The sequence below is a fragment of the Salvelinus sp. IW2-2015 genome, unplaced genomic scaffold (assembly GCF_002910315.2).
Source record: "Salvelinus sp. IW2-2015 unplaced genomic scaffold, ASM291031v2 Un_scaffold2627, whole genome shotgun sequence".
Classification (NCBI taxonomy): Eukaryota; Metazoa; Chordata; class Actinopteri; order Salmoniformes; family Salmonidae; genus Salvelinus; species Salvelinus sp. IW2-2015.
The window spans coordinates 68,818-95,231 of NW_019943935.1; the positions used below are offsets into that span (position 1 = coordinate 68,818).

The 26,414-nt window shown below is 40.7% G+C and overlaps 2 protein-coding genes and 1 long non-coding RNA gene across 3 annotated transcripts in view; 2 read left to right on the forward strand and 1 right to left on the reverse strand.

Moving 5' to 3' along the window:
* The window catches only part of LOC112074423 (CD209 antigen-like protein C), a 105,706-nt gene that overhangs the window by 65,643 nt on the left and 13,649 nt on the right, over positions 1–26,414 (forward strand). The window lies entirely within an intron of this gene.
* Positions 2,107–3,458, forward strand: LOC139025405 (ecto-ADP-ribosyltransferase 4-like). Its single transcript, XM_070440526.1, has one exon. It carries the CDS (start codon positions 2,147–2,149, stop codon positions 2,846–2,848), a length of 702 nt encoding a protein of 233 aa, XP_070296627.1. The 5' UTR covers positions 2,107–2,146; the 3' UTR covers positions 2,849–3,458.
* Positions 17,417–19,630, reverse strand: LOC139025406 (uncharacterized). Its single transcript, XR_011476971.1, has 4 exons — positions 18,136–19,630; positions 17,768–17,861; positions 17,548–17,602; positions 17,417–17,491 (listed from the first exon to the last, which is right to left on the reverse strand). It is a non-coding gene; the product is annotated as an uncharacterized lncRNA (long non-coding RNA).

Genomic DNA, 26,414 nt, shown 5'->3' on the forward strand with positions numbered 1-26,414 from the left:
AGCCCCATTTGACATTTAATGGCACTTTATCACCCTGTTTGTGTGTGTGTGATTTACTTCATAAATATCTCATCCATGGCCTTATGCAGTCAGTGTGAATCAGGTAGTTATGTTCTCTCTATACAGTCAGTGTGAATCAGTAGTTATTTCTCTCACAGTCAGTGTGATTACGGTAGTTATGTTCTCTCTCTACAGTCAGTGATGTAATCAGGTAGTTATGTTTCTCTCTATACATCAGTGTGATTCAGGTTTATTTCTCTCTATACAGTCAGTGTGATTTAGGTAGTTATGTTCTCTTACAGTCAGTGTGATTCAGGTAGTTATGTTCTCTCTACACGTCAGTGTGATTCAGGTAGTTATGTTCTCTCTATAACAGTCAGTGTGATTCAAGGTAGTTATTTCTCTCTTACATCAGTGTGATTCAGGTAGTTATGTTTCTCTATACAGTCAGTGGATCAGGTAGTATTTTCTCTATACAGTCAGTGTGATTCAGGTAGTTATGTTCTCTCTTTACAGCAGTGTGATTCAGGTATTATATTCTCTCTTTACAGTCAGTGTGATTCAGGTAGTTATTTCTCTCTCTACAGTCAGTGTGATCAGGTAGTTATGTTCTCCTTCTACAGTCAGTGTGATTCAGGTAGTTATGTCTCTCTTATACAGTCAGTGTGATTCAGGTAGTTATTCTCTATACAGTCAGTGTATTCAGTAGTTATGTTCTCTCTCTACAGTCAGTGTGAATCAGGTAGTTATGTTCTCTTTACAGTCAGTGTGATTCAGGTAGTTATGTTCTCTCTCTATACAGTCAGTGTGATTCAGGTAGTTATGTTCTCTCTCTACAGTCAGTGTGAATCAGGTAGTTATGTTCTCTCATCAGTCAGTGTGAATCAGGTAGTTATGTTTCTCTATACAGTCAGTGTGATTCAGGTAGTTATGTTCTCTCTCTACAGTCAGTGTGATCAGGTAGTTATGTTCTCTCTATACAGTCAGTGTGAATCAGGTAGTTATGTTCTCTCTATACAGTCAGTGTGAATCAGGTAGTTATTTCTCTCTACAGTCAGGTGATCAGGTAGTTAGTTATGTTCTCTCTCTACAGTCAGTTTGATTCAGGTAGTTATGTTCTCTCTCTACAGTCATGTGTGATTCAGGTAAGTTATGTTCTTCTCTCTACAGTCAGTGTGATTCATAGTATGTTCTTCTCTCTCTTACAGTCAGTGTGAATCAGGTAGGTATGTTCTCTCTCTACAGTCAGTGTGAATCAGGTAGTTATGTTCCTCTCTATTCAGTCAGTGTGATTCAGGTAGTTATGTTCTCTCTACAGTCAGTTGATCAGGTAGGTATGTTTCTCTCTCTACAGTCAGTGTGATTCAGGTAGTTATGGTTCTCTCTATACAGTCAGTGTGATTCAAGTAGTTATGTTCTCTATACAGTCAGGTGTGATTCAGGTAGTTATGTTCTCTCTCTACAGTCAGTTGAATCAGGTAGTTATTTCTCTCTATAGTTCAGTGTGAATCAGGTAGTTATGTTCTCTCCTTACAGTCAGTGTGATTCAGGTAGTTTTTCTCTCTACAGTCAGTGTGGTGTTAGGGTAGTTATGTGATCTCTCTAAGTCAGTGTGATTCAGTATATGTCTCTCTTATAGATGCGTGTCTGATCAGTGGTAGTATTCTCTCTCTGAGGCAGTCAGTGTGATTCAGGTATTATGTTCTCTCTCTACAGTCAGTGTGAATCAGGTAGTTTATGTTCTCTCTCTATATACAGTCAGTGTGATTCAGGTAGTTATGTTCTCATTATACAGTCAGTGTGATTCAGGTAGTTATGTCTCTCTATACAGTCAGTGTGATTCAGGTAGTTATGGTTCTCTCTTCTACAGTCAGTGTGAATCAGGTAATGTTCCTTCTACAGTCAGTGTGAATTCAGGTAGTTATGTTCTCTCTCTAATCACAGTGTGATTCAGGTAGTTATGTTCTCTCTCTACAGTCAGTGTGCATTCAGGTAGTTTATGTCTCCTCTTACAGTCAGTGTGATTCGAGTGAGGTATGCGTTACAGTCCGTGTGAATCAACAGTCAGTGTGATTCAGGTAGTTATGTTCTCTCTCTACAGAAATCGGTTGGTGGTCGCTCTGTCTCTCCTCCGATTCCCCTGAACATGGCCCCTGACTCTGTTGACGACATGTACAACGGCTGTGGAAAGGAAATGTCCGGGCTGGTAGAGAACAAATATCTTGAGGAGGAGAAAAAAACAACTACAAACTTCAATGCTTCCTGGACAAAGGCAGAAAAGTGTGCAAGAAACAAGACCATTAGTGACAATCTTAAACTGAAGCATGTCCAGGCTATCTGTGCTTACAGTGCAGGACAACCAACAATATACAAAGATTTTAACCAAGCATGTTTTACCAACAAGAGCATCTACACCTCTGCATTCAAGTTCCATTCCCTGCATTTCCTGCTGACTGAAGCTATTCTCCTCCTGAAACAAAACCCAGACCAACGGAGCTGTTGCACCACATACAGAAGAACTAAATTGAACTTTACAGGTGAAGTGAACAAGGAAATCCGTTTTGGCTCATTTGCCTCCAGCTCTTTCCTAAAGAACTTGACACATTTTGGAGAGAAGTCCTGCTTTGAGATAAATACATGTTTTGGCGCTTTCCTCAAATCCTACCCAGTGATGGGAGATTATGAAAAGGAGGTGTTGATTCCACCCTATGAAGTGTTCAACATTACAGCCGTGATCAAGAAAGAAGAAGTGAAGGATCTTTGGTGCGATGTTGTGTACAAACTACAGGGTAACAAAACACTGAGTGACCTGAATTGCAAAATGGTCAAGTCACTCCAAATAGGGTGAAATAAAACCAGCACATCTGCTCTCCTACAGTCGGTAAAACATGATCAGCAGGTTACAGTACACCCTTCRTCAAGTTCCCTTCATCATAAATAGAGAATGATCAATCATTCCCAAATCTCATCTGTTATGCTACTGTCAACATGGCGTGATTTGCATTGCTTGCTCAATTAAGGCATGGTTTGCACATATTAGGATTCTTCTTTTATGATATTGTTGACATTGTTCAGCATGTGCATGCAGCTTTTGCTTTGGTCAATAAATAAAACATGATTATATGTGATAGATTGMAAATTAYATGAAAGTAGTGTTAGGTTAAGCTCTTTGTGTATGAGAAGAGTATAATGATTTAGTGGACTGCAGTGGACTGTAGGAATGTGTACTCCCAATAACTCTCCTGACTGATAAGTCCTGTGGTGTGCACGGAGGAGCATGGAGAAATCCTGTGGTGTGCACGGAGGAGCATGGAGAAATCCTGGCTGATGTTAAAGTAGTGAAGTACATCTTTGTGGAAGGGAGGGGGTGAGGTCTAAGTGTATAAGTGGACACTACACTGTATTGAATGTACTGTATTCCGATGTGCATCTTCACTGAGTAAACATTTGAAACGTCACTCTGAGTCTGGGCTCTTTTGTATGATAAATATGTTTATTGTATATTACGATATTGGTCTTATCACATCTCATGTCCTTTTTATATACCAACTCTGTTATAGATCTATGGATAATAAAAATTAAAAATAAACTTTTAATGAAGTTGAAGATGAATCAAACTGAAAGAGAAAGTAGCTAAGTTATCTATATTATTAATATAACTCATCAGCTGACAACATCAGGATAGAATTTGAGAGCACTAGTTAACTCCAAAGTGGTTATAGCGTTGACTGCATGCTGACAGTGCATTTAGTGTCTTGCCAGACTACAACCTTCACTTTAAGGTTCCTGTGAAGCAGCTGTAATGGCAGTTCACCACAACATACCAGAACGTTTCCTGATTAACAAGGGGTAGTCTGTCTTTAAAACTTCATTGTGTTTTAGAAACACAGTTTGAGATCATTGTGAGGGGTTTTCTATAGTGGTTGAAAGGTTTATTAGGTTTCCTGGGAAAATGTTGTCTGAGGTTGTAYCCGGGGGMGGGGGGGGGGGCTTATGAATAGACAATTCTATCCTCCAAGTAAGACCGTAGTCTGATGTTATTTCTTTTGCTCAAAAGTGTTTTTTCACATCACGTGCCGTTACCAAGACAAACTATAAAGGACTGGAAATGAGCATTGCATCTGCATTCTATTTCAGAGGCTATATGAGTGAGTGAATGAACAATATGATAGATAGCAGAGGACAATTGGAAAGAGCTAGGTAGCCTAGTGGTTAAGAGTGTTGGGCTGATAACCGAATGGTTGCTGGTTCAAATCCATGAGCCAGCTAGGTGAACAATCTGTCCATGTGCCCTTGAGCAAAGCACTTAACACTGGTTGTTCCTGTAAGTCACTCTGGATAAGCATGTCTGCTAAATGACTGAAATGTAAAGATAGTAGAGGGTGAATGGAAAAAGTCCAGTGGATGTGCTTTTCTAAAAGAACAGTTCATGGCTATACACTCAGTGGTCAGTTTATTAGTTACACCACCCTGTTCACGATGATGGTTTGCTCCTACAGACAGTCACATGGCCGTGACTTGCTATATAAAGCAAAGAGGCATTTATTTACTGTTTGATTGAATGTTAGAATGGACAAAACGAGTGACCTAAGCGAGTGCGGTATGATCGCCGGTGCCAGGCGGGCCTGTTCCAGTATCTCAGAGACGGACGGCCTCCTGGGCTTTTCACACACGACAGTGTCTCGGGTTTACAGAGAATGGTGCGACTAACAAAAAACATCCGGTCAGCGGCAGTACTTTGGGCAAAAACAGCTCATTGATGAGAGGTCAAAGGAGAAAGGCAAGAATCATTCAAGCTAAAAGGCSGGTCACAGAAATGCAAATAATAAAGAGTGCAACAGTCATTGGTGGAAGAAAAAAAAGTACCCAATTGTCATACTTGAGTAAAGATACCTTAGTAGAAAATGACTCAAGGAAAAGTGAAAGTTACCCTGTAAAATACTACTTGAGTAAAAGTCTAAAAGTATTTGTGTCACACTCTGATCTGTTTCACCTGTTTTTGTGCTTGTCTCCACCCCTCTCCAGGTGTTGCCCATCTGCCCCATTATCCCCTGTGTATTTATACCTGTGTTCTCTGTTGGTCTGTTGTCAGTTTGTCTTGTCAAGCCTACCAGTGGTTTTCCCATACTCCTGCTTTCTCTCTAGTCCTTGTTTTCTAGTTTTCCTGGTTTTGACCATTCTGCCTGCCCTGACCCTGAGCCTGCCATTCTGTACCTTGTGACACTGGCCTGGATTACTGACCCTTGACCTGTCGTTTGCCTGCCCCGTTTTTGTAATAAACTTTTTTTACTTCGAATTGTCTGCATCTGGGTCTTATCCTGAGGTCTGATCATTTGGTTTTTATACCATCATTTGGTTTTTATACTTAAGTATCAAAAGTCAATGTAATTGCTAAAARATACTTAAGTATCAAAACTAAAAGTAKAAGTATGAATKATTTCAAATTCCTTAAATAAAGCAAASCAGACAGCATKATTMTCACTTGTTTTTGTATTAACGAAAGCCAGGGGCACGCRCCATCACTCAGACATCATTACAAATGAAGCATGTGTTTAGTGAGTCTGACAGATTCATAGGGAGTAGGGATGACCCYGAATGTTCTCTTGATAAGTGTGTGAATTAGGCAATTTTCCTGTCCTGCTAAGCATTCAAAAAGGTAAAAAGTACATTATTTAAAAGTACATTAAAAAGTACATTATCTTCAGCAATGTAGTGGAGTAAAAGTAAAAGTTGTTCAAATCATAAATAGTAAAGTACAGATACACCAAAAAACGACTTTAATTAGTAGTTAAAAGTATTTTTACTTAAGTACTTTACACCGGCAACAGAATGCAGAACGGCATCTCGGTACCCACAACTCGTCGTCCTTGTCACAGATGGGCTACTGCAGCAGACGACCACACTGCCATCTACCAGGACTTTGACAGTAGAGTTAGAGGAAGTACWGCTAATTATGGCACAACATTCCAGTGGCACTCTGTGCACTTCTATCTAACCGATGCCATACTGGCACAAAATCAAAACATCGTAACAGAACGCCTTCTGCAGAACCAAAGTGCAATTCGATGAGAATGTTGTCAACAAAAAGTTCACCTTCACCCCACATTATTTTAGTCCCAATTTACTCCACTTTAATAAGGTGTTCTGCTGTAAGGTCAATACATGCTATGGTGCAGATGTCACCCCACTCTGCCATAGTTGATGAGACTGAGGTTTTAATCCCAGCGTTTGCGGTCACTAAAGTCCAGACAAACCCACCTGTGAATGACACATCAGGAGATCGTGACGTAGTCTACACAGTYGTGAGCAGMSGAGTTCAGAGCAACCTGAATTGGAAGTTGCTAAGGGAWGGATGGAAATGTACAGAATGGGTACCTGGAGGAAAATGGAGGAGGGTCATGCTTGTTCTCTTTCAGTCCAGGGGAGGGTTTAGTACTTTAAATCTAGTCCAGGGGAGGGTTTNAGTCCAGGGGAGGGTTTAGTACTTTAAATCTAGTCCAGGGGAGGGTTTAGTACTTTTTAAATCTAGTCCAGGGGAGGGTTTAGTACTTTTTAAATCTAGTCCAGGGGAGGGTTTAGTACTTTTGAAATCTAGTCCAGGTGAGGGTTTAGTACTTTTTAAATCTAGTCCAGGGGAAGGTTTAGTACTTTTAAAATCTATTCCAGGGGAGGGTTTAGTACTTTTGAAATCTATTCCAGGGGAGGGTTTAGTACTTTTAAAATCTAGTCCAGGTGAGGTTATGCAATTGGTATTTCTCAGTGTTTTAGAATGAGTCGCTTATTAGGCTATACAGTATATCGATGTTTGCCCGATGCCGCCCCGCAGCTCTGATTCGCTGCTGGGCATGCAATATCAAGTGRGCCTATAGTATATTTAGTGTGGTCTCAATCAAATTATCCATTGGCTATAGACTATAGGCTACGAAGTGCATTTTCAGAGAAGTACAGCACAAAGTTATATTTCTAAGATAGCTGCTGCAATGCTGTAAATAAAACTAGGCTGTATTACACACTAAAATGGATATTCCAACCCTGAGCCCCGGCCTGCTCTGCTCTTGCTGATCAAAACCTTATGTTGTGCTGCCTAACCACTGCTGTGCTGTGTAGGCCTACAGTGATGTTCCGGAGGAGAGTTCAACAATTATTCAGCTCATGGTGCTGGAAGCAGGCAAATTCATTTGAAGTAGAATTTAACAACAAGCGGGCTTTGTGTTGGAGACTATTTCAGAAATAAGATATAGGCCTACCTGTTAGACAAACAACATTAGGCTATAGGCTGCTATATACTGTGGCAGACCAGGGGCTTTGGTCAAGACGTTTACATAGATCAGACACGGACAGAGTAGGATTACCTCGGTTTCATGGGTGTTTATTAAATAATACATCAAAAAGAACATGTCTCCCCCATGAAACCCTCTCCGGGATAGCGTCTTCTGGGCTCCGGGTCTTGCTGTATCCTGTCGGGCACACAAACTCAACTCCCTCGGGTAACCTTCTCCACCTTCATGGAAGTCACCTCACTTCCCCCAGTCCTCTCCCTGTGTGCTGCCCTTCTGGCAGCTTTATGGGCCTCGCACAGCTGGTGAGCAATCCGCCCTTGATTACTCACCAGCTCCCAATCAGCCCCAATCAGTCCTGTCCGGAGAGCCCGTCGAGACCTGGCACGTCCAGCAGATGGAGCCACCGTCTCGTGATGTATACTCCATCTGTTACCAGGCCTCGACAAGTCTCCCCCTGGTGGCTGACCTGCTGTACGCCACAATACATATATTGTAAGTTAACGCTTACATTTTTCTGTGTCGGTAGGCCTACTGGAAAYACAGGCCTAACTTTTGAAAAGTACCATGCTAAGATTGACATGACAGATTTAATTATTTGCAAACAGGGACAGTTTTGTTGCAAACAAGGGAAAGATCAGACGAACACATAGCCTATCTCTCTGTCCATTCTTAGCCTGTCAAGACACACTGATTTGGCGTTGGAGAAATATGATAAGATGAAGATATAGGCCTATCTCTCTGTCCAATCTTAGTCTGTGATTTTGGTACTTTGTGTGGTATTGAAAAATATTCTGCTAATATGTAAAATAAACTAGAATTGCATGAAATGTTTACAAAATTATATATWTTTTTTCATGGACCTGCAATTACAATGATAGATTCATGCAATACCTTTACCATAAAGGAGATCTTTCCACACACAACCTTCTGGCCTTCAGCCCTGTGCACTATCAAAATTCCTACGTTGCCATGTAATGCTGACAGGACGAAGAACAGTCTCCAAAACGGCATATCTAAGGCTCTGGTCTGTCCAAGATGTGAGGGTAAATGGTAAGAACGTTCTCTGCTATCCACTTTGTTTTCATTATTATTTTGGGAATAGGGGAGGGTCAATTGTTGTTGTTGTCAAGAGTTCAGGGGGATTAGGTAAAATATATTTTGCTGAAGGGAGGGCCATCCATTTTCTCCATGTATCCGTTATAAGATTCACTCTCTAAAATGAGCAAAATGAAATCTAAGCAGCATTCTTGCATTCAGCAGAACATCAGGCTATATAATGCTCTACATTATGTTAATATTCACTGTATATAACTGATCATTCCCCAACCTCCACCAATATACAATGAATGATGAATCATTTTTAAAAATCTAACGGTCCCAGCTCTAAATCTTAATGATCATGTTAAAACTTGTTGAACCCACAATGATTGCTATTAAGATTGTCTGCACCGCAGCTTTGTTAAAATCAATAAAGAAAATCATTAAGCAATATTTACTGTCCTAGGGCCTCCCAGGTGGCGCAGTGGTCTAAGGCYCTGCATCGCAGTGCTAGCTGTGCCACCAGAGATTTTGGGTTCGCGCCCAGGCTCTGTCGCAGCCGGCTGCAACTGGGAGTCCCATGGGGCGGCGCACACTTGGCCCAGCGTCGTCCGGGTTAGGCTGGCAGGGATATCCTTGTCTCATCATGCACTAGTGACTCCTGTGGCTGGCTGGGCGCAGTGCACGCTGGCCAGGTCGCCAGGTGTACAGTGTACGGGAGATGCAGCGATGAGACAAGACTGTAACAACTACCAATTGGATACCATGAAAAGGGGTAAAATCAACAAACAAAAAATATTTACTGTCCTATTTATTTTAAGATTGGTTAAAGATGAACCAAACTGATAAATAAAGTAACTTTAAGGTTCTCTTTCAGTCAAGACCTCAACATCACCTTATGGGATGGTTTATAACTTCCTTACAACAGTCACAAAATATGGTCATGATTTACTTGTATAACAGAGGTCAGTACTTCTTTCTTTTCTATTACGGTCTTTCGTTCAGGACTAGCATCACTGGAGCTGTTGTTGAATTAAGAGCTTTAATAAACTTGACTCATTTATGTACTTTTCATCTCTGAATATGCTGTAGATCTGAGCTCAACAACTTCTGCAACATGGGTGAATGTTGCCAGATGGATGGTGAGAATTTTCATCCATTGGCAATGACGAATGAATGTATCTGCAACTGATTTGTATTTAAGGGTACTGTTGAAATGCTTATCATTGTTGAATGATTTTGTTCTCAACCTTTAAAGTGCAGTGAGAAGAAGAAAATGTGGGCAATCATAATTTACTATTACTGCCGCTTTGTGTTGAGTTTGACTCTTGGTCTTTACATTGGACTGGTAGAGAGATATTTGTTACTTATACGTTGGATTTTTACTCAGCTAATACAGTGCGTTCAGAAAATATTCAGACCCCTTGACTTTTTCCACATTTTATGTTACAGCCTTATTCTAAAACGTATTAAATAGATTTTTTCCATACACGATATACCATAATGATTAAACAAAAACAGGTTTTCAGAAAACATTTCAGCTTTAGGAAAAAAAAAAACTCCTGGTTTGCATCACCCTGATGATGACTGTTTTACATCTTCAAGAGGGCCTCAAATTGAGCGTGGGTTCTGAAGAGAAAAATATGAGAAAAGAAACCTGTTAGAGGGCAACAGCTAGCCTGAGTCCCAGATCTGTTTGTGTTGTCTTGACAATTCCCATGTTATTGTTTGACGTGACAATGGCAAAGGAGTTAGCAAGACAGCACAAACAGATCTGGGACTCAGGCTAGCTCTTTGAGGGAGGGTCATGAGTGAAGGGAGGGTCACGAGAGAAGGGAGGGTCATGAGTGAAGGAGGGTCATGAGTGAAGGGAGGGTCATGAGTGAAGGGAGGGTCACGAGAGAAGGGAGGGTCCCAAGTGAAGGGAGGGTCATGAGAGAAGGGAGGGTCATGAGAGACGGATGGTCATGAGTGAAGGAGGGTCATGAGTGAAGGGAGGGTCATGAGTGAAGGGAGGGTCACGAGAGAAGGGAGGGTCATGAGAGAAGGGAGGGTCCCAAGTGAAGGGAGGGTCATGAGAGAAGGGAGGGTCATGAGAGACGGAGGGTCATGAGTGATGTAACACTGATGACTGTAGCTGAATGCTGATATCATTTTATGAAATATTTTTCAACACAGTTCTGGTAGTGGTCCTGGAGAGCCTGTGCATGGTTGTATTGGCTCTTAATAATATCTCTTGTGTCATCACCATGACAACATTATGAAGGTGGTGGACAATATTATGACAGCATTGTTGCTTTTATGACACTGTTTTGACACTTATGCAGCTAAAGGTCATAGTGGTGTTGAGGATGCTCTAAGGGAGTACATTTTATTTATATTGAGGGATAAATMGAGGTATTTGGACGTCTTTGAAATTAAAATAGATGTCCCTCCCCCTGAGGAAAATATATATTTTACCTGGCCCTCCCAAAGCGATAAAAAAACAAAAAAAACACATGTAACCCTCCCCCTCCAAAATGATAYTTAAAACAAAATAGCAGGGAATATTAAATCGATCTTTTTAGTAGGCTATCAGTGTTAGTCGTGATTTCTGTCAAATTAACCCATGGTTTAGAACCACTGCTGTATTCATACCATATTCATGTTGACCACTAGAGGGAAGCATTTACCAATTTAAACGTTAAGGGCTGTCCACATCAAGGACGACAACTATAATGATGCATTTTACATAACTATAAAACGTTGGCGAGCATCCACACTAGAGGAAAGTTTATTGTTCTACAGTAGCCTACACCTGTCAATCAACTGATCAACGTGTCCTATTGCACCGCTGTAGACCTATTAACGAGGTGGTAAGACAGACGGTTCAGTGCTTTAGGATATGTTCGTTGTCATAGTGACAACTGTAAACAATACTTCAATGTAGGCTACATGTAGCCGAATGAAAAATATAATACAGAAACTCGTATTTAAATTAAATGTATAAATTCAACAACAAACGCCGTTTGGCCTGTGCATCTTTACATCATGTGGCCTGCCTCGTTGCTCAAGTAGTTTGTAAGTGATTTCCATTTTTCTAAGGATTGTTATTTTTGAGCTTATTTTTCACTGTGCTCATCACTGGTCTGTCCTGTGCAACCATTTGATACATCAGTGCAACAATGTTAACATCACTGGCCACGTAAAAAAATATATAAAAAATACACTTGTTTTTACATTTTACGGATAGCCAGGGGCACACTCCAACACCCAGACATAATTGACAAATTATGCATTTGTGTTTAGTGTGTCGGCCAAATCAGAGGCAGTAGGGATGACCACGTGTTCTCTTGATACGTGCGCGAATTGGACAATTTTCCTGTACCGCTGAGCATTCAAAATGTAACGAGTACTTTTGGGTGTCATGTATGGAGTAAACATTACATAATTTTCTTTAGGAATGTAGGGAAGTAAAAGTTATCAAAAATATAAATAGTAAAGTAAAGTACAGATACCCCAAAAAAACTACTTAAGTAGTTTTAGAAACTAGAGATTGTTTTCTATCCAATAGTAATAATAATATGCATATTGTACGAGCAAGAATTGAGTATGAGGCGGTTTAATTTGGAGACGATATTTTCCAAAGTGGAAACAGCACCCCCTATATTGAGAAAAGGTTAACTCCTRTTGACAATTCAAAACTCTCTGAGAAGTAGCCGTTATTTACTATTTTACACCTGGGTTTGCTATACATTATTTTTACCCATTTTATAAGAGAATTACCGAAATTGAAAAAATCCAGGCATTTATAAATAAAATCCAATCTTACATTATCAAATGCCTTTTCAAAATCCACTATAAATACCATTTCTGGCTGCTTATATGTTTCATGATTTTCTAGTCGTTGTTGTGTATTATCTCCAATGTATCGTCCATGTAAAAAACCTGTCTGATCAGGATGAACAATACCTGGTAAAACCCTWTTAATTCTGAGTGCATTACATTTCACTAGTATTTTTGCATCACAACATTGAAGTGTAAGGGGCCTCCAGTTTTTTAGGAACACCGGGTCTTTATATTTGCCATCTGGATCTTATTTTAATAATAGATATATCAGACCTTCCTGCTGAGTACCTGCCAAGACTACCATTTCTATAGGAGAAGTTAAAACAATCTAACAATGGAGCTTTTAGTATATCAAAAAATACTTGATATACCTCTACCGGTATGCCATCAAGCCCTGGGTTTTCCAGACTGAAAGGATTTAATAGCCTCAAAAAGTTATTCCTCTGTAATTTGGCCTTCGCACTGATCTTTCTGTATATTTGTTAATTTTCAATTTTTTATAGTTTTTGGAAAGAATTCCTTACCTTAAATCTTCATTCAGTGGGAGAGGATGAGACGGAAAAGAGAACATCTGCCTAAAATAATTAGCTTCCTCTTTTAAAATATAATTCGGGGAATCATAAATGACTCCGTCTTCAATAACAAGTTTCTGCAAATTCTTTTTTAGCGTTCCTGTATTGAAGATTCAGGAAGAATTTTGTGCTTTTTAAATTTTTGTAATAGATTACATTAGATCGTTCTTGAATAAGTTATATTTGTTTTTCCTCTACTCTTTTGGTATCTCTGTAGTATCGTTTTTATTGCCATCTACCTGTACTATTAGTTAATGGATTTCCCTTGTTAGTGTTGTTTCTTTAGCCAAAAAATACTTTTTTATTATTGATGATTATTGAATTGAATGACCCCTGAAGGTACATTTAAAGGTTTCCCAAAAATAAAAGGGGATTTGCTGAACCTATATTATACTGGAAAAATTCAGTTATAATTATTTTTGTCTTAGTAAAAAATAAGTTGTCCTCCAATAAACTTTAATTAAATTTCCAATATCCCGTCCACGTGGAAAACCTATAAGAGTTATGTGAATGCCAATTAGATGATGATCCGATCGCATTCTGTCTCCTATTAAACTTTTTTAACCTTTGATGCAAGAGAGAAAGAGACAAGAAAGTAGTCAAGACGACTAGCTTGATTAAGTCTCCTCCATGTATATCTCACTAGGTCGGGGTTGTTTAGTCTCCAAATATTCACTATTTCTAATGTGTCAATCATATTTGTGATTTCCTTAAGGGCACGGGGATGATAGTTTGTAGAGTGATTTCCTTTACGGTCCATTAAGGTACTTACAGGGAGGGAAAAAAGTATTTGATCCCCTGCTGATTTTGTACGTTTGCCACTGACAAAGAAATTATCAGTCTATAATTTTAATGGTAGGTTTATTTGAACAGTGAGAGACAGAATAACAACAAAAATATCCGAAAAATGCATGTCAAAAATGTTATAAATTGATTTGCATTTTAATGAGGGAAATAAGTATTTGACCCCTTCTCAATCAAAAAGATTTCTGGCTCCCAGGTGTCTTTCATACAGGTAACGAACGGAGATTAGGAGCACACTCTTAAAGGGAGTGCTCCTAATCTCAGTTTCTTACCTGTATAAAAGATACCTGTCCACAGAAGCAATCAATCATCAGATTCCAAACTCTCCACCATGGCCAAGACAAGACGCTTCCAAGGATGTCAGGGACAAGATTGTAGACCTACACAAGGCTGGAATGGGCTACAAGACCATCGCCAAGCAGCTTGGTGAGAAGGTGACAACAGTTTCTGTGATTATTCGCAAATGGAAGAAACACAAAAGAACTGTCAATCTCCCTCAGCCTGGGGCTCCATGCAAGATCTCACCTCGTGGAGTTGCAATGTCATGAGAACGGTGAGGAATCAGCCCAGATACACAGGAGGATCTTGTCAATGATCTCAAGGCAGCTGGGACCATAGTCATCAAGAAAACAATTGGTAACACACTATGCCGTGAAGGACTGAAATCCTGCAGCGCCCGCAAGGTCCCCTGCTCAAGAAAGCACATATACATGCCCGTCTGAAGTTTGCCAATGAACATCTGAATGATTCAGAGGACAACTGGGTGAACGTGTTGTGGTCAGATGAGACCAAAATGGAGTTCTTTGGCATCAACCCAACTTGCCGTGTTTGGAGGAGGAGGAATGCTGCCTATGACCACGAAACCATCCCCACCGTCAAACATGGAGGTGGAAACATTATGCTTTGGGGGTGTTTTTCTGCTAAAGGGACAGGACAACTTCACCGCATCAAAGGGACGATGGACGGGGCCATGTACCGTAAATCTTGGGTGAAAACCTCCTTCCCTAAGCCAGGGTATTGAAAATGGGTCGTGGATGGGTATTCCAGCATGACAATGACCCAAAACACACGGCAAAGCAACAAAGGAGTGGCTTTTGTACTTGGTGGTTTTGCCACCAAGTACTAAGTCATGTTTTGCAGAGGGGTCAAATACTTATTTCCCTCATTAAAATGCAAATCAATTCATAACATTTTTGACATGCGTTTTTCTGGATTTTTTTGTTGATTTCTGTCTCTCACTGTTCAAATAAACCTACCATTAAAATTATAGACTGATCATTCTTTTGTCAGTGGGCAAACGTACAAAATCAGCAGGGGATCAAATACTTTTTTCCCTCACTGTAACACTGTGTTATGTCCTCTACCATAATGATTAGATCATTTGTTGCCTGTAAGTTCAATAAATTGGTATAAATGTTTTCGAAGAAGTATGGATCATCCTGATTTAGACCATATAGATTATGAGCCAATTTCTTTTCCGTCCACTTTCATATTCAAAAGGATCCACCTTCCTTGCGAATCATTCCTGATTATTTGCACATTCAGACTAACATTTTTGTTAATTAATATCATCACACACCTTTGAGTTCCTTTGTCCATGACAGAAAATGATTTCACGTGGTCTAAGGCACTGCATCACAGTGCTAGCTGTGCAACCAGAGATTCTGGGTTGGAGCCCAGGATCTGTTGCAGCGGCTGCGACCTGGAGGACCATGGGGCGCGCGACAATTGGCGAGCGTCGTCCGGTGTTAGGGAGGGTTTGGCCGGCAGGGATATCCTTGTCTCATCTCGCACTAGCGACTCCTGTGGCGGGCGGGCGCAGTGCACGCTAACCAGGTCGCCAGGTGTACGGTGTTTCCTCCGACACATTGGTGCAGCTGGCTTCCGGGTTGGATGTGCATTGTGTCAAGAAGCAGTGCGGCTTGTTGGGTTGTGTTTCGGAGGACGCATGGCTCTCGACCTTCGCCTCTCCGCGTCCGTACGGGAGTTGCAGCGATGAGACAAGACTGTAACTACTACCATTGGATACCACAAAATTGGGAGAAAAAAGTGGGTAAAATAAATAAATAATAAATACAATTATTTCACCACCCCATTCCTTTTTCCACGCAACTTCATCTAAGGATGTAGAGTGAGTTTCCTGTAAACAGTATATGTTATATTCCTTTTCTTTTAGCCATGTAAAGACTGCTCTTTTCTATGATCTGCCAAACTGTTACAATTATAACTAGCTATACTTTTTCACCCCTTACCATAACTAGATACTATTCTCAGGCTAAATTGACACAATTAGTGCTTGTAAAGTTACTGCCATCAGAGGTATTATGAGTTCAAAACTAGAGATTTCAAATGTCTGATATTTAGAATTCAAGAAATAGGTTCTAGCAATATTTGTTTTATTCCCTTGCCTGTTTCCTGTGAGCCAATGCCACAGATGTTAGAAAATTGAGACAAATAATGTGTGTACAAATCTGAGTAGGTTGATGTGCATGATATTGGATGTGATTTAATGAGAGTGTGTACGATGTCTGTATAAGAGTAAGACTATAATGTGTGATGTCCAAATAAATAATAACTCTGCCAATTTGCATGTTTGAGTGTCTATGTGTGTAACATGTAGTGCGTATAGCCTTAATATTCATAATTGTAATCCATATCGTATCACCATCATAGTTGCATCATAATTACCTTTAATATCATTGAAAAACACATCCAGCATTTCCATAGCAATTGACGTTTCACATGATCATGAAAGAGACCTTGCATTACTATAGAGACATATTCACTACAGTACAAATGTATTCCGTACAATATATTATTATTCCCCAATGCCCTATTCTGATTATTTCCCTTGCTTGTTGTAAACATAAATAACTTGTAGACAAATAGACAAACAATAACACATTCAATTCTAAAAAAGTTCGACAATAGAGAGAAAGGGGAGAGAGAAGAAAAGAAGAGAGAGTGAGAAAAAGAGCGAAATCAACGTGTGTGTGTGTTGTGTGTATAAGTCCGTACGTGTAAGCAAGCATGTAGTTGAGTACGTGTGTGTTCATACCACTTCATAATGTTCAGAATTTTTAAACAGTTCCATACCTTCTTTTATGTTACCTGAAGTCCCTGTAGAATTTAGTCAAGCCATGGAGCTGTCTCGGAATAGCTGTCATCTATAAAGAGTTTGTCCACATTGACAAAGGTAGCCCTACCATCCTTCCTTTGTTGTCTTTGTCCGGATACAGTCTCTTAGAGTTCCTTTATCTCCTTTGCAAATTGTTCATTGAGACCGAATTTGGTCCCTTTAAGCTCCCTTCCTCTGCTTTTGATCAGCTCCTTTGTTGGTAGTGTTCAAATTTTGCGATGATCGTCGGGACCCTTGGTCTTGTGCCTCCGAGCTCCAAGTCTGTGTACTCGGTGGAAAGCCACCTTGTTTACAGTCTCTATAGGAAGTTCAAGTCTGTGTACTCGGTGGAAAGCCACCTTGTTTACAGTCTCTGAGGAGTTTCAAGTCTGTGTACTCGGTGGAAAGCCACCTTGTTACCAGTTTCTAAGAGGAAGTTTCAAGTCTGTGTACTCGGTGGAAAGCCACCTTGTTTTAGAGTCCTCTATAGGAAGTTTCAAGTCTGGTGTACTCGGTGGAAGGCCACCTTGTTTACAGTCTCTAGAGGAAGTTTCAAGTCTGTGTACTCGGTGAAAGCCACCTTGTTTACAGTCTCTAGAGGAAGTTTCAAGTCTGTTGTTACTCGGTGGAAAGCCACCTTGTTTACAGTCTCTATAGAAGTTTCAAGTCTGTGTACTACGGTGGAAAGCCACTTGTTGGTCTCTAGAGAGTTTCAAGTCTGTGTACTCGGTGGAAAAGCCACCTTGTTTACATCTCTATAGGAAGTTTCAAGTCTTGTGTACTCGGTGGAAAGCACTTGTTTACAGTCCTCTAGAGGAAGTTTCAAGTCTGTGTACTCGGTGGAAAGCCACCTTGTTTACGTCTCTAGAGGAAGTTTCAAGTCTGGTGTACTCGGTGGAAAGCCAACCTTGTTTACAGTCTCTATAGGAAGTTTCAAGTCTGTGTACTCGGTGGAAAGCCACCTTGTTTCAGTCTCTATAGGAAGTTTCAGTCTGTGTACTTGGTGGAAAGCACCTTGTTTACAGTCTCTATAGGAAGTTTCAAGTCTTGTGTACTCGGGTGGAAAGCCACCTTGTTTCAGTCTCTAAAGGAAGTTTTCAAGTCTGTGTACTCGGTGGAAAGCCAACCTTGTTTACAGTCTCTATAGGAAGTTTCAAGTCTGTGTACTCGGTGGAAAGCCACCTTGTTTACAGTCTCTATAGGAAGTTTCAAGTCTGTGTACTCGGTGAAAGCCCCTTGTTTACAGTCTCTTAGGAAGTTTCAAGTCTGTGTACTCGGTGGAAAGCCACTTGTTTACAGTCTCTATAGGAAGTTTCAAGTCTGTGGTACATCGGTGGGAAAGCCAAGCCTTGTTTACAGTCTCTATAGGAAGTTTTCAAGTCTGTGTACTCGGTGGAAGCCACCTTGTTTACAGTCTCTATAGGAAGTTTCAAGTCTGTGTACTCGGTGGAAAGCCCTTGTTTACAGTCTCTATAGGAAGTTCAAGTCTGTGTACTCCGGTGGAAAGCCACCTTGTTTACAGTCTCTATAGGAAGTTTCAAGTCTGTGTACTCGGTGGAAAGCCACCTTGTTTACAGTCTCTAGAGGAAGTTTCAAGGCAGATTGCATGAATTCTCTGATCGCGCCCTCTGGATTATTGGATGAGTCCTCAGGAATACCAGAAAAACAAATATTTTCACACATGCTACGACTTTGTGTTTAGTAGCGACTTCCTCATCAACCTGTTTTCCCTAAGTAGACATTCCATGTTGGAATCGTGTATTTTTACCTTGGCTGTGAGTGTCTTGTTTTCTCTTTGAAGCTTAAGAATTTCACTCTGGCTGAACTCCAAACTCCCCCTCAGCCCTGCTGCCTCCTCACACAACTCCATTGTTGCATGGATTCCAGCCAGAGCACTAGCCTCTACCTCAATGGTAAGTAAATCGTCCGTGTCAGTAGATTAATCTGTTTTTCTTTTTTTTTCAGGTTAAAGTTATTTTGTGAGGTGGTCGGATCTTTCCACGAAGGAGTATGATGTTCCTCTATAGCGTAACGCTGTTGGTACTCGTCGATTTCCTTCAGGATCTCCTTGGTATCCAGATTGGCTCTATTTATTTCACCTTTATTTAAACAGGTAGGCTAGTTGAGAACAAGTTCTCATTTGCAACTGCGACCTGGCCAAGATAAAGCATAGTATACTGCTATACTGCAACCAGTTGTTTTACGAAAAGATAACAACGAGTCTTTCCCACGACGACGACAGGTGTCTGTAGTACAGCCAGCTAGCACTTGCGGAATCCACGCAAAAAATGGAACACAAACTTGCAGTCCCAGCCATAAAGGCTAACCGTGTCGTGGAATCCTTAGCAACAAAAAACTTTAGTTTTGAATAAAATCGATTTAATGAAAAATACTTAATAAAAAAAAAACGAGTTAAAAAAACATGACTAGAAAAATAATCTAATGGTGACACCTCGTTGCTCATTTACAAAAGGAACAAAGAAAAACCAGAAACTGAATAAGACATGAGAAACCTTGAAAAACCATGAGAAACTCATGAGAAACCATGTTCTGTTGTGCGCTCCTTCAATGTAGTTACACATAGAAACAAAAACAGGTTAAGCCTAACAGGGAAAACCAGTTCAACTCCATAAGATAGGGAATTACATTAGCTATTATAATGAGACTACAGTGTGAACGGTTTTTCACACACCCAGTGTTTTGGAGTAGGACATGGTGCAACCTTCCAACTCTTCAATGGGTCTGATGCCGTCTGTGGGATCTCAACACAATTCATCTTGTCATTCAAGTTATTAGGTTCCCCTTCCATCCAATAGCTATAAACAACACAGAGAATCAGAGTTAAAAATCATCCAATACAACATAGAGAATCAGACAGTTAACCTAGTCCCCAGGCTCAGTTGTTACCATTCTACATAGAGAATCAGACAGTTAACCTAGTCCCCAGACTCAGTTGTTACCATTCTACATAGAGAATCAGACAGTTAACCTGTTCCAGGCTCAGTTGTTTACCATTCTAATAGAGAATCAGACAGTTACCTAGTCCGGCTCAGTTGTTACCATTACATAGAGAATCAGACAGTTAACCTAGTCCCACTCAGTTGTTACCATTCTACATAGAGAATGCGAGTTCCTCTTAGTCCCAGGCTCAGTTGTTACCATTCTACATAGAGAATCAGACAGTTAACCTAGTCCAGGCTCAGTTTGTTACCATTCTAACATGAGAGGGGAGGTAGAGCAGTCCTGTCCGCTGCGGAGGAGATTATTCAGACTGTAAAAAGTAATTTATTACAACAGAAAAAGAGTGTAAAGTCCTCCAGAACCTGTTTCCTTACGGGTTTAATGGTGTTTTTGGCCAACCCACTTCCAGATTCTCTTTTTATATTTACACAATCCAGACATTCTTCTTAAATCTGGATATATCTATAATAGAATTTTAGAAGAAAAACAATGGCCATCATTTAATCTCACAGCAGAGAAACACTTTTACATTTTTATAAATAGTGTAGTAGCCTAATAGTATAGTAGTATAATGTTTATCAGCCTGGTACTAGAATACAAGGGGATTTTAGAATGTTTGAAAATGTGCCTAAGTCTTTCAACATTCCTTCTCGGTGGTCAAATTTTTTTAAACAAAGTTGCCGAACGCTGGTGCAAATTCATAGATGCCGAGGGGAAGCGTGCTGAGACAAGCAGTTTCAAAGGGCTCTAGCACAGCGGGAGAGCCATAGCCTAACCTAATAACCATTTGAGTTGTATCTGTTTCAACCCTGTAACACTAAGATGTTAAATTCATGTTTAAGTATCCATCCTTCTGTTATTACGGGGCTATCACTCAGTCAGAGTGTGCCTGCGCAGGGAGTCAGTTCGTTGATGGACGCTAGCTTGAAGTGTAATGGCTACTTGTAGTGTGTTCATACGGTATAGTCAACTTTGTTAAACTGGAACCTTGTCGTTGTGTCATTTCGAGTAACAGAATTAACCCTGTACACACACAGAATTAACCTGCACCACACAGAATTCGCTTGTAACCACACGAATGACTAATGCGTCAAACTAGACTTTTATCCAGATTAGGTTGAATTTCGAAAGTGAAACTATTAGATAAGTTGCAGCCTCAGCTACTATAGCTGCAGTATAATTACAGATATCATCTCAAGCACACTGCTTTTCTGACAGGAAGTCATATTCTTATCAATTGACGCGTGACATGAATTGGTGATAAGATTGGTTACCCACGTGTTTGAATACTAGTCAGAGAAGTAGATACTAATATAATATGAAACAGTAGTATTATAGTATTACTAATGTAATTATCTATTACATGTTCTTCTCTGCTGTTTATAATAACCACTCTCATCCATTGCACTGCACTCTCCTGAACCAACCTGGCTGTGTCCATCGTGGAGGAGACTAGTACAGGCTGGTGCCAACTTCCACCATCCATCCAGACAGGGTTTTCTGAGATAAACACAACAGAACAGCAGGCATTTAAAATACTACAAATATATTAAATTCTTCTTAAGTATGATAACATGAATACTTCTAAATGAAGAAATTAAGACATGCACTCACGCATAGAACCTAAGCTGGTCTGTAACTGGTCTCTCTGCAGTGGTCTGGTATTTAAGAATATTCTGCAACTGGTCTCTCTCAGTGGTCCTGGTTATTAACTCAAATTCCTGTAACCTGGTCTCTCTCTCGCACCTGTAAAAGGTAAAAGTCAATCAAAATGTGTAACAGTCAAAACTTGACTACAATTATTAAATTAATTTTTTCACTTACGGAATTGCAACAGGCCAAGGAATCACAGCCAGTAGAAACACACTGGCAGCAACTCTGGAGGTCTCATCCACCATGAAATGTACTGAATAAGTTATTAAGTCAGATCTTTGGTAATGTGTTAATGTGTTTTTCTGTATCATCAGTGTTTAATTTGATCCTGAGGGAACAGGACGGACCTCTCAGTTTTTGGACTGATGGATTCCAGAACCTATTTGTCTGGAATCCGCTACCTTTCTTGGCGTGAAAAATAATTGTTACTGTTTGCAATGTAAATATCAAATTAACGCGCTCAACAGTTAATTTGAGTTTCTCAATATTAACAGAGGGTATGTAGGTAGGGTAAGGTAGAGGCAGGTAGGCCTAATATTAACAGAGGACACTGTAGAGGGGTAAGGATAGAGGCAGGGTAGCCTAATATTAACGAGGGAACTGTAGGTGGGGGTAGGTAGAGACAGGTAGCCTCAATATTAACAGAGGGTACTGTAGGTAGGGGTAGGTAGAGGCAGGTAGCCTCAATATTAACAGAGGACACTGTAGGTAGGGGTAAGGTAGAGGCAGGTAGCTCAATATTAACAGAGGACACTGTAGGTAGGGGTAAGGTAGAGGGCAGGTAGCTCAATATTAACAGAGGAACTGTAGGTAGGGGTAGGTAGAGAGCAGGTAGACTCAATATTAAACAGAGGACACTGTAGGTAGGGGTAAGGTAGAGGCAGGTAGCTCAATATTACAGAGGACACTGTAGGTAGGGGTAAGGTAGAGGCAGGTAGCTCAATATTAACAGAGGAACTGTAGGTAGGGGTAAGGTAGAGGCAGTAGCCTCAAATTAACAGAGGAGACTGAGGTAGGGGTAAGGTAGAGGCAGGTAGCCTCAATTTAAAGAGGACTGTAGGATAGGGGTAAGGTAGAGGCAGGTAGACTCAATATTAACAGAGGACACTGTAGGTAGGGGTAAGGTAAGGTAGAGGCGGGTAGCCTCAATATTAACAGAGGGTGCTTTAGGTAGGGATAAGGTCGAGATAGGCAGCCTCGAGGTTACAGTGTTGGGCCAGAAACCGAAAGGTTGCAGGTTTGAATACCGGAGCGGACAAGGTGAACAATATGTTGTACCCTTGAACAAGGCACTTCATCCTAATTCCTCCAGGAGTGCTGTACTTTGGAGACATTGTGATCATTGTCAAGAAGTCACAGCCATCCCACTGAAGTTCAGAGTGAGAAAGTTTAGACTATTTAGAAATAATTAAATCATGAAATGAGGATTTCTATCCTCTTTAACAGGAGGAAAAGTAGAATAGTAGTCAAAGATAACGTACCTTTACATCCCATGCTGACACATCCATTATGATTACTAAAGTATTTTGATATCTAGTTAAAATGTAATTAACTTCGACACCAGACATAATACTTAAGTAGGGTAATTCCTTACTTGTGATGAGGGTTGTTGACAGCAGTTGACTTTGCATTCCATTTCCCAGCACAGTGCAGACAGTGACAGAGTACTGAGTAGCAGGTTTCAGGTCAGAGAGAGTGATGCTGTGTGAAAATGTGGTAGTGATGTATGGTTCTGTCCCTGGACAGCGGTAGGAGATCTGGTAATGATGTTGGGTTTGGTCCAATCCTGGTGGCTGGRTCCAGCTAACAGCAGCTGATGTGGTCTCCACTGAGTCAACAGTCAGCTGGTCTGGAGCAGGAAGTACTAAGGGGAAATACATTATTATCGGGGCTATAGTTTAACTCCAGAAATATACTACAGGGGGAAAAGTAGAATAATAGACAAAGTAGAAAAGGCTGCTTGCAATTCCTTTAGATCTGGGAAGAAATAAGTTAAAAACAGACGTCACACAACAGCAGTTGGATTTGTAAAGTAACTCAAATGAAGGGTTTCTGCTATATTCATTTAGTAGGATTTGTAAAGTAACACAAATGAAGGGTTTCTGCTATATTCATTTAGTAACGGTGCTGTCCTGCTGACAGATTGTTGCCGCCACACCAAAGATAAATAAATATAAATGAAAAGAATGTTGTGATTATAAATCCTCTCCTGTATGACAGAGTAACCATTTCGTCAACATGAAAGAGAGGAGGATGGCCTTGGTGTTTCTCTACAGGTAAGGTGAGTCAACATGTTTTTCTACTTGCACGAACGCGCACGCAAACACACAGAAATCAGAACCATGGACAGCCACATCATATTCAGCTTATGTTGATTGGACTAAATTGTTTTTTGGTACCTTTTTTTGTGACTATTAGACTAAACAGAGGTGATTAGATGGTGAAATGGTGCTGGAATATTGGAGGCCACTCCCGTTTTATTTTTGACTTGTGATAACTTGTGGTTATAAATCAATAGTTGTTTAGTAGTCCGAAAATGTTGGAAACATTACTGGCTTGATGCTGTAGGTCATGTAACTGTTTGATACATGCAATGTGCTTTGTGGACTTCACCAGACAGCAGACGGACGCAACTGCATCAAAACCTCCAGACAATTGGCAAAAGTGCAAAACGCGCAAAACAGTCACAATAAGTATGTTCAAACAAATAAACATACCTCGTGAAACAACACGGAATAATACGAACACGAGACTGGCGCGTCACAAATGACACGTAACACAAACAATATCACACAAAGACATGAGGGGGAACAGAGGAATAAATACATGCAGTGTGATTGGGGAACGTAAACCAGGTGTGCAGGGAACAAGACAAAACAAATGGATCAATGAAAAATGGAGAGGCAATGGCTAGAAAGCCGGTGACGTCGACCGCCGAACGCCGCCCGAACAAGGAGAGGAGCCGACTTCGGCGGAAGTCGTGACACCTAGCTAGACTACTGAAATGTTGCAGTCTGGCTTCGGTTTTTAAAGTTTGAAAATTAATAGCTCAAAAAATCTAAACACCATGAAAAAGAGAAACATGTAGTCCTATTACAGAAACATTAGAGTAGTAGCCTAGGTTGGCTACTCAACTACAATACATTGAGTCCACCATTCAGCAATGCTGCATTCAACCACACCGGTGATCCTTGCAGTGCAAAAAAAATGAAAAACATGTTTTAAGTATACTATTTTTACAACAACCTACAGCTACGTTGTTGTTATTTGGAGTTATTAAATACATTTTGATTCGGGTCGCAGCATTATGCACATCTGCAAGCATAGCAGCAAAGGCTGGACAAATATTATTNGGTCGCAGCATTATGCACATCTGCAAGCATAGCAGCAAAGGCTGGACAAATATTATTAATCTCTGTTGTTGTAATATGTTAAAATGCTATATACACCATCCTATGTACATAAGTGGACAATATAAAGGGACTGGTATTTTGTCCTAATAAAACAATGGACAGGTTGTGTGTGCATAGGCCTATAACTGCTACCCAAACATAATAGGTTATGTCTGGCCAGCAACTTCGTTGTGCAATATGGCCCGTGCACTAATTGACTTTGACACCCATGGCCTATGTCAACGAGCGTTAGCATTCTAACTAACCGCTGCAGCATACAAAATAGTTGTTTTGCAAAGGTCACAACAAAAGATAATCTTAGCGACTGTTCAAGCAATAATCAAATCAAATTTTATTGGTACACATGGTTAGCAGATGTTAATGCAAGTGTAGCGAAATGCTTGTGCTTCTAGATTATTAGTAATCTAACAATTCCCCAACAACTACCTAATATACACAAATCTAAAAGGGATGAATGAGAAAATGTACATACAAGTATATGAATGTGCGATGGCTAAGCGTCATATGCAAGGTGCAGTAGATGGTATAAAATACAGTATTTACATGTGATATGAGTAACGTAAGATATGTAAACATTATTAATAAAGTGGCGTTATTTAAAGTGGCATTGTTTAAAGTGACTCGTGATCCATTTATAAAAGTGTCCAGTGATTGGGTCTCAATGTAGGCAGCAGCCTCTCTGAGTTAGTGATGACTATTTAACAGTCTGATGGCCTCGAGATAGAAGCTGTTTTTCAGTCTCTCGGTTCCAGCTTTGATGCACCTGTACTGACCTCGCCTTCTGTATGATAACMGGGTGAAGAGACAGTGGCTCGGGTGGTTGTTGTCCTTGATGATCTTTTTGGCCTTCCTGTGACATCGGGTGCTGTAGGTGTCATGGAGGGCAGGTAGTTTGCCCCCAATGATGCGTTGTGCAAACCTCGCTACCCTCTAGAGAGCCCTGCGGTTGAGGGCGGTGCGGTTGCTGCACGAGGCTGTGATACAGCCTGACAGGATGCTCTCAATTGTGRACCTGTAAAAGTTTGTCAGGGTTTTGAATGAAATTCTTCAGCCTGAATTTCAGCTGTTGCGCCTTCTTCACCACACTGTCTGTGTGGGTGGACCATTTTAGTTTGTCTATGATGTGTACGCCCTGGAACTTAAAACTTTCCACCTTCTCCACTACTGTCCCTACGATGTAGATAGGGGGGTGCTCCCTCTGTTGTTTCTTGAAGTCCAAGATCATCTCCTTTGTTTTCCTGTTTTCCTTGAGTGAGAGGTTATTTTCCTGACACCACACTCCGAGTGCCCTCACCTCCTCCTGTAGGCTGTCTCGTCATTGTTGGTGATCAAGCACACTACTGATGTGTCGTCTGCAAACTTGATGATAGAGTTGGAGGCGTGCATGGCCACGCAGTCGTGGGTGAACTGGGAGTACAGGAGAGGGCTGAGAATGTACACTTGTGGGGCCCCAGTGTTGAGGATCAGCGGTGTGGAGATGTTTCCTACCCTCACCACCTGGGGGCGGCCCGTCAGGAAGTCCAGGACCCAGTTGCACAGGGCGGGGTCGAGACCCAGGGTCTCAAGCTTAATGATGAGTTTGAAGGGTACTATGGTGTTGAAGACTGAGCTATAGTCAATGAACAGCATTCTTACATAGGTATTCTTTTTGTCCAGATGGGATAGGGCAGTGTGCAGTGTGATGGCGATTGCGTCATTTGTGGGCGGTATGCAAACTGAAGTGGGTCTAGGGTGGCGGTGATATGAT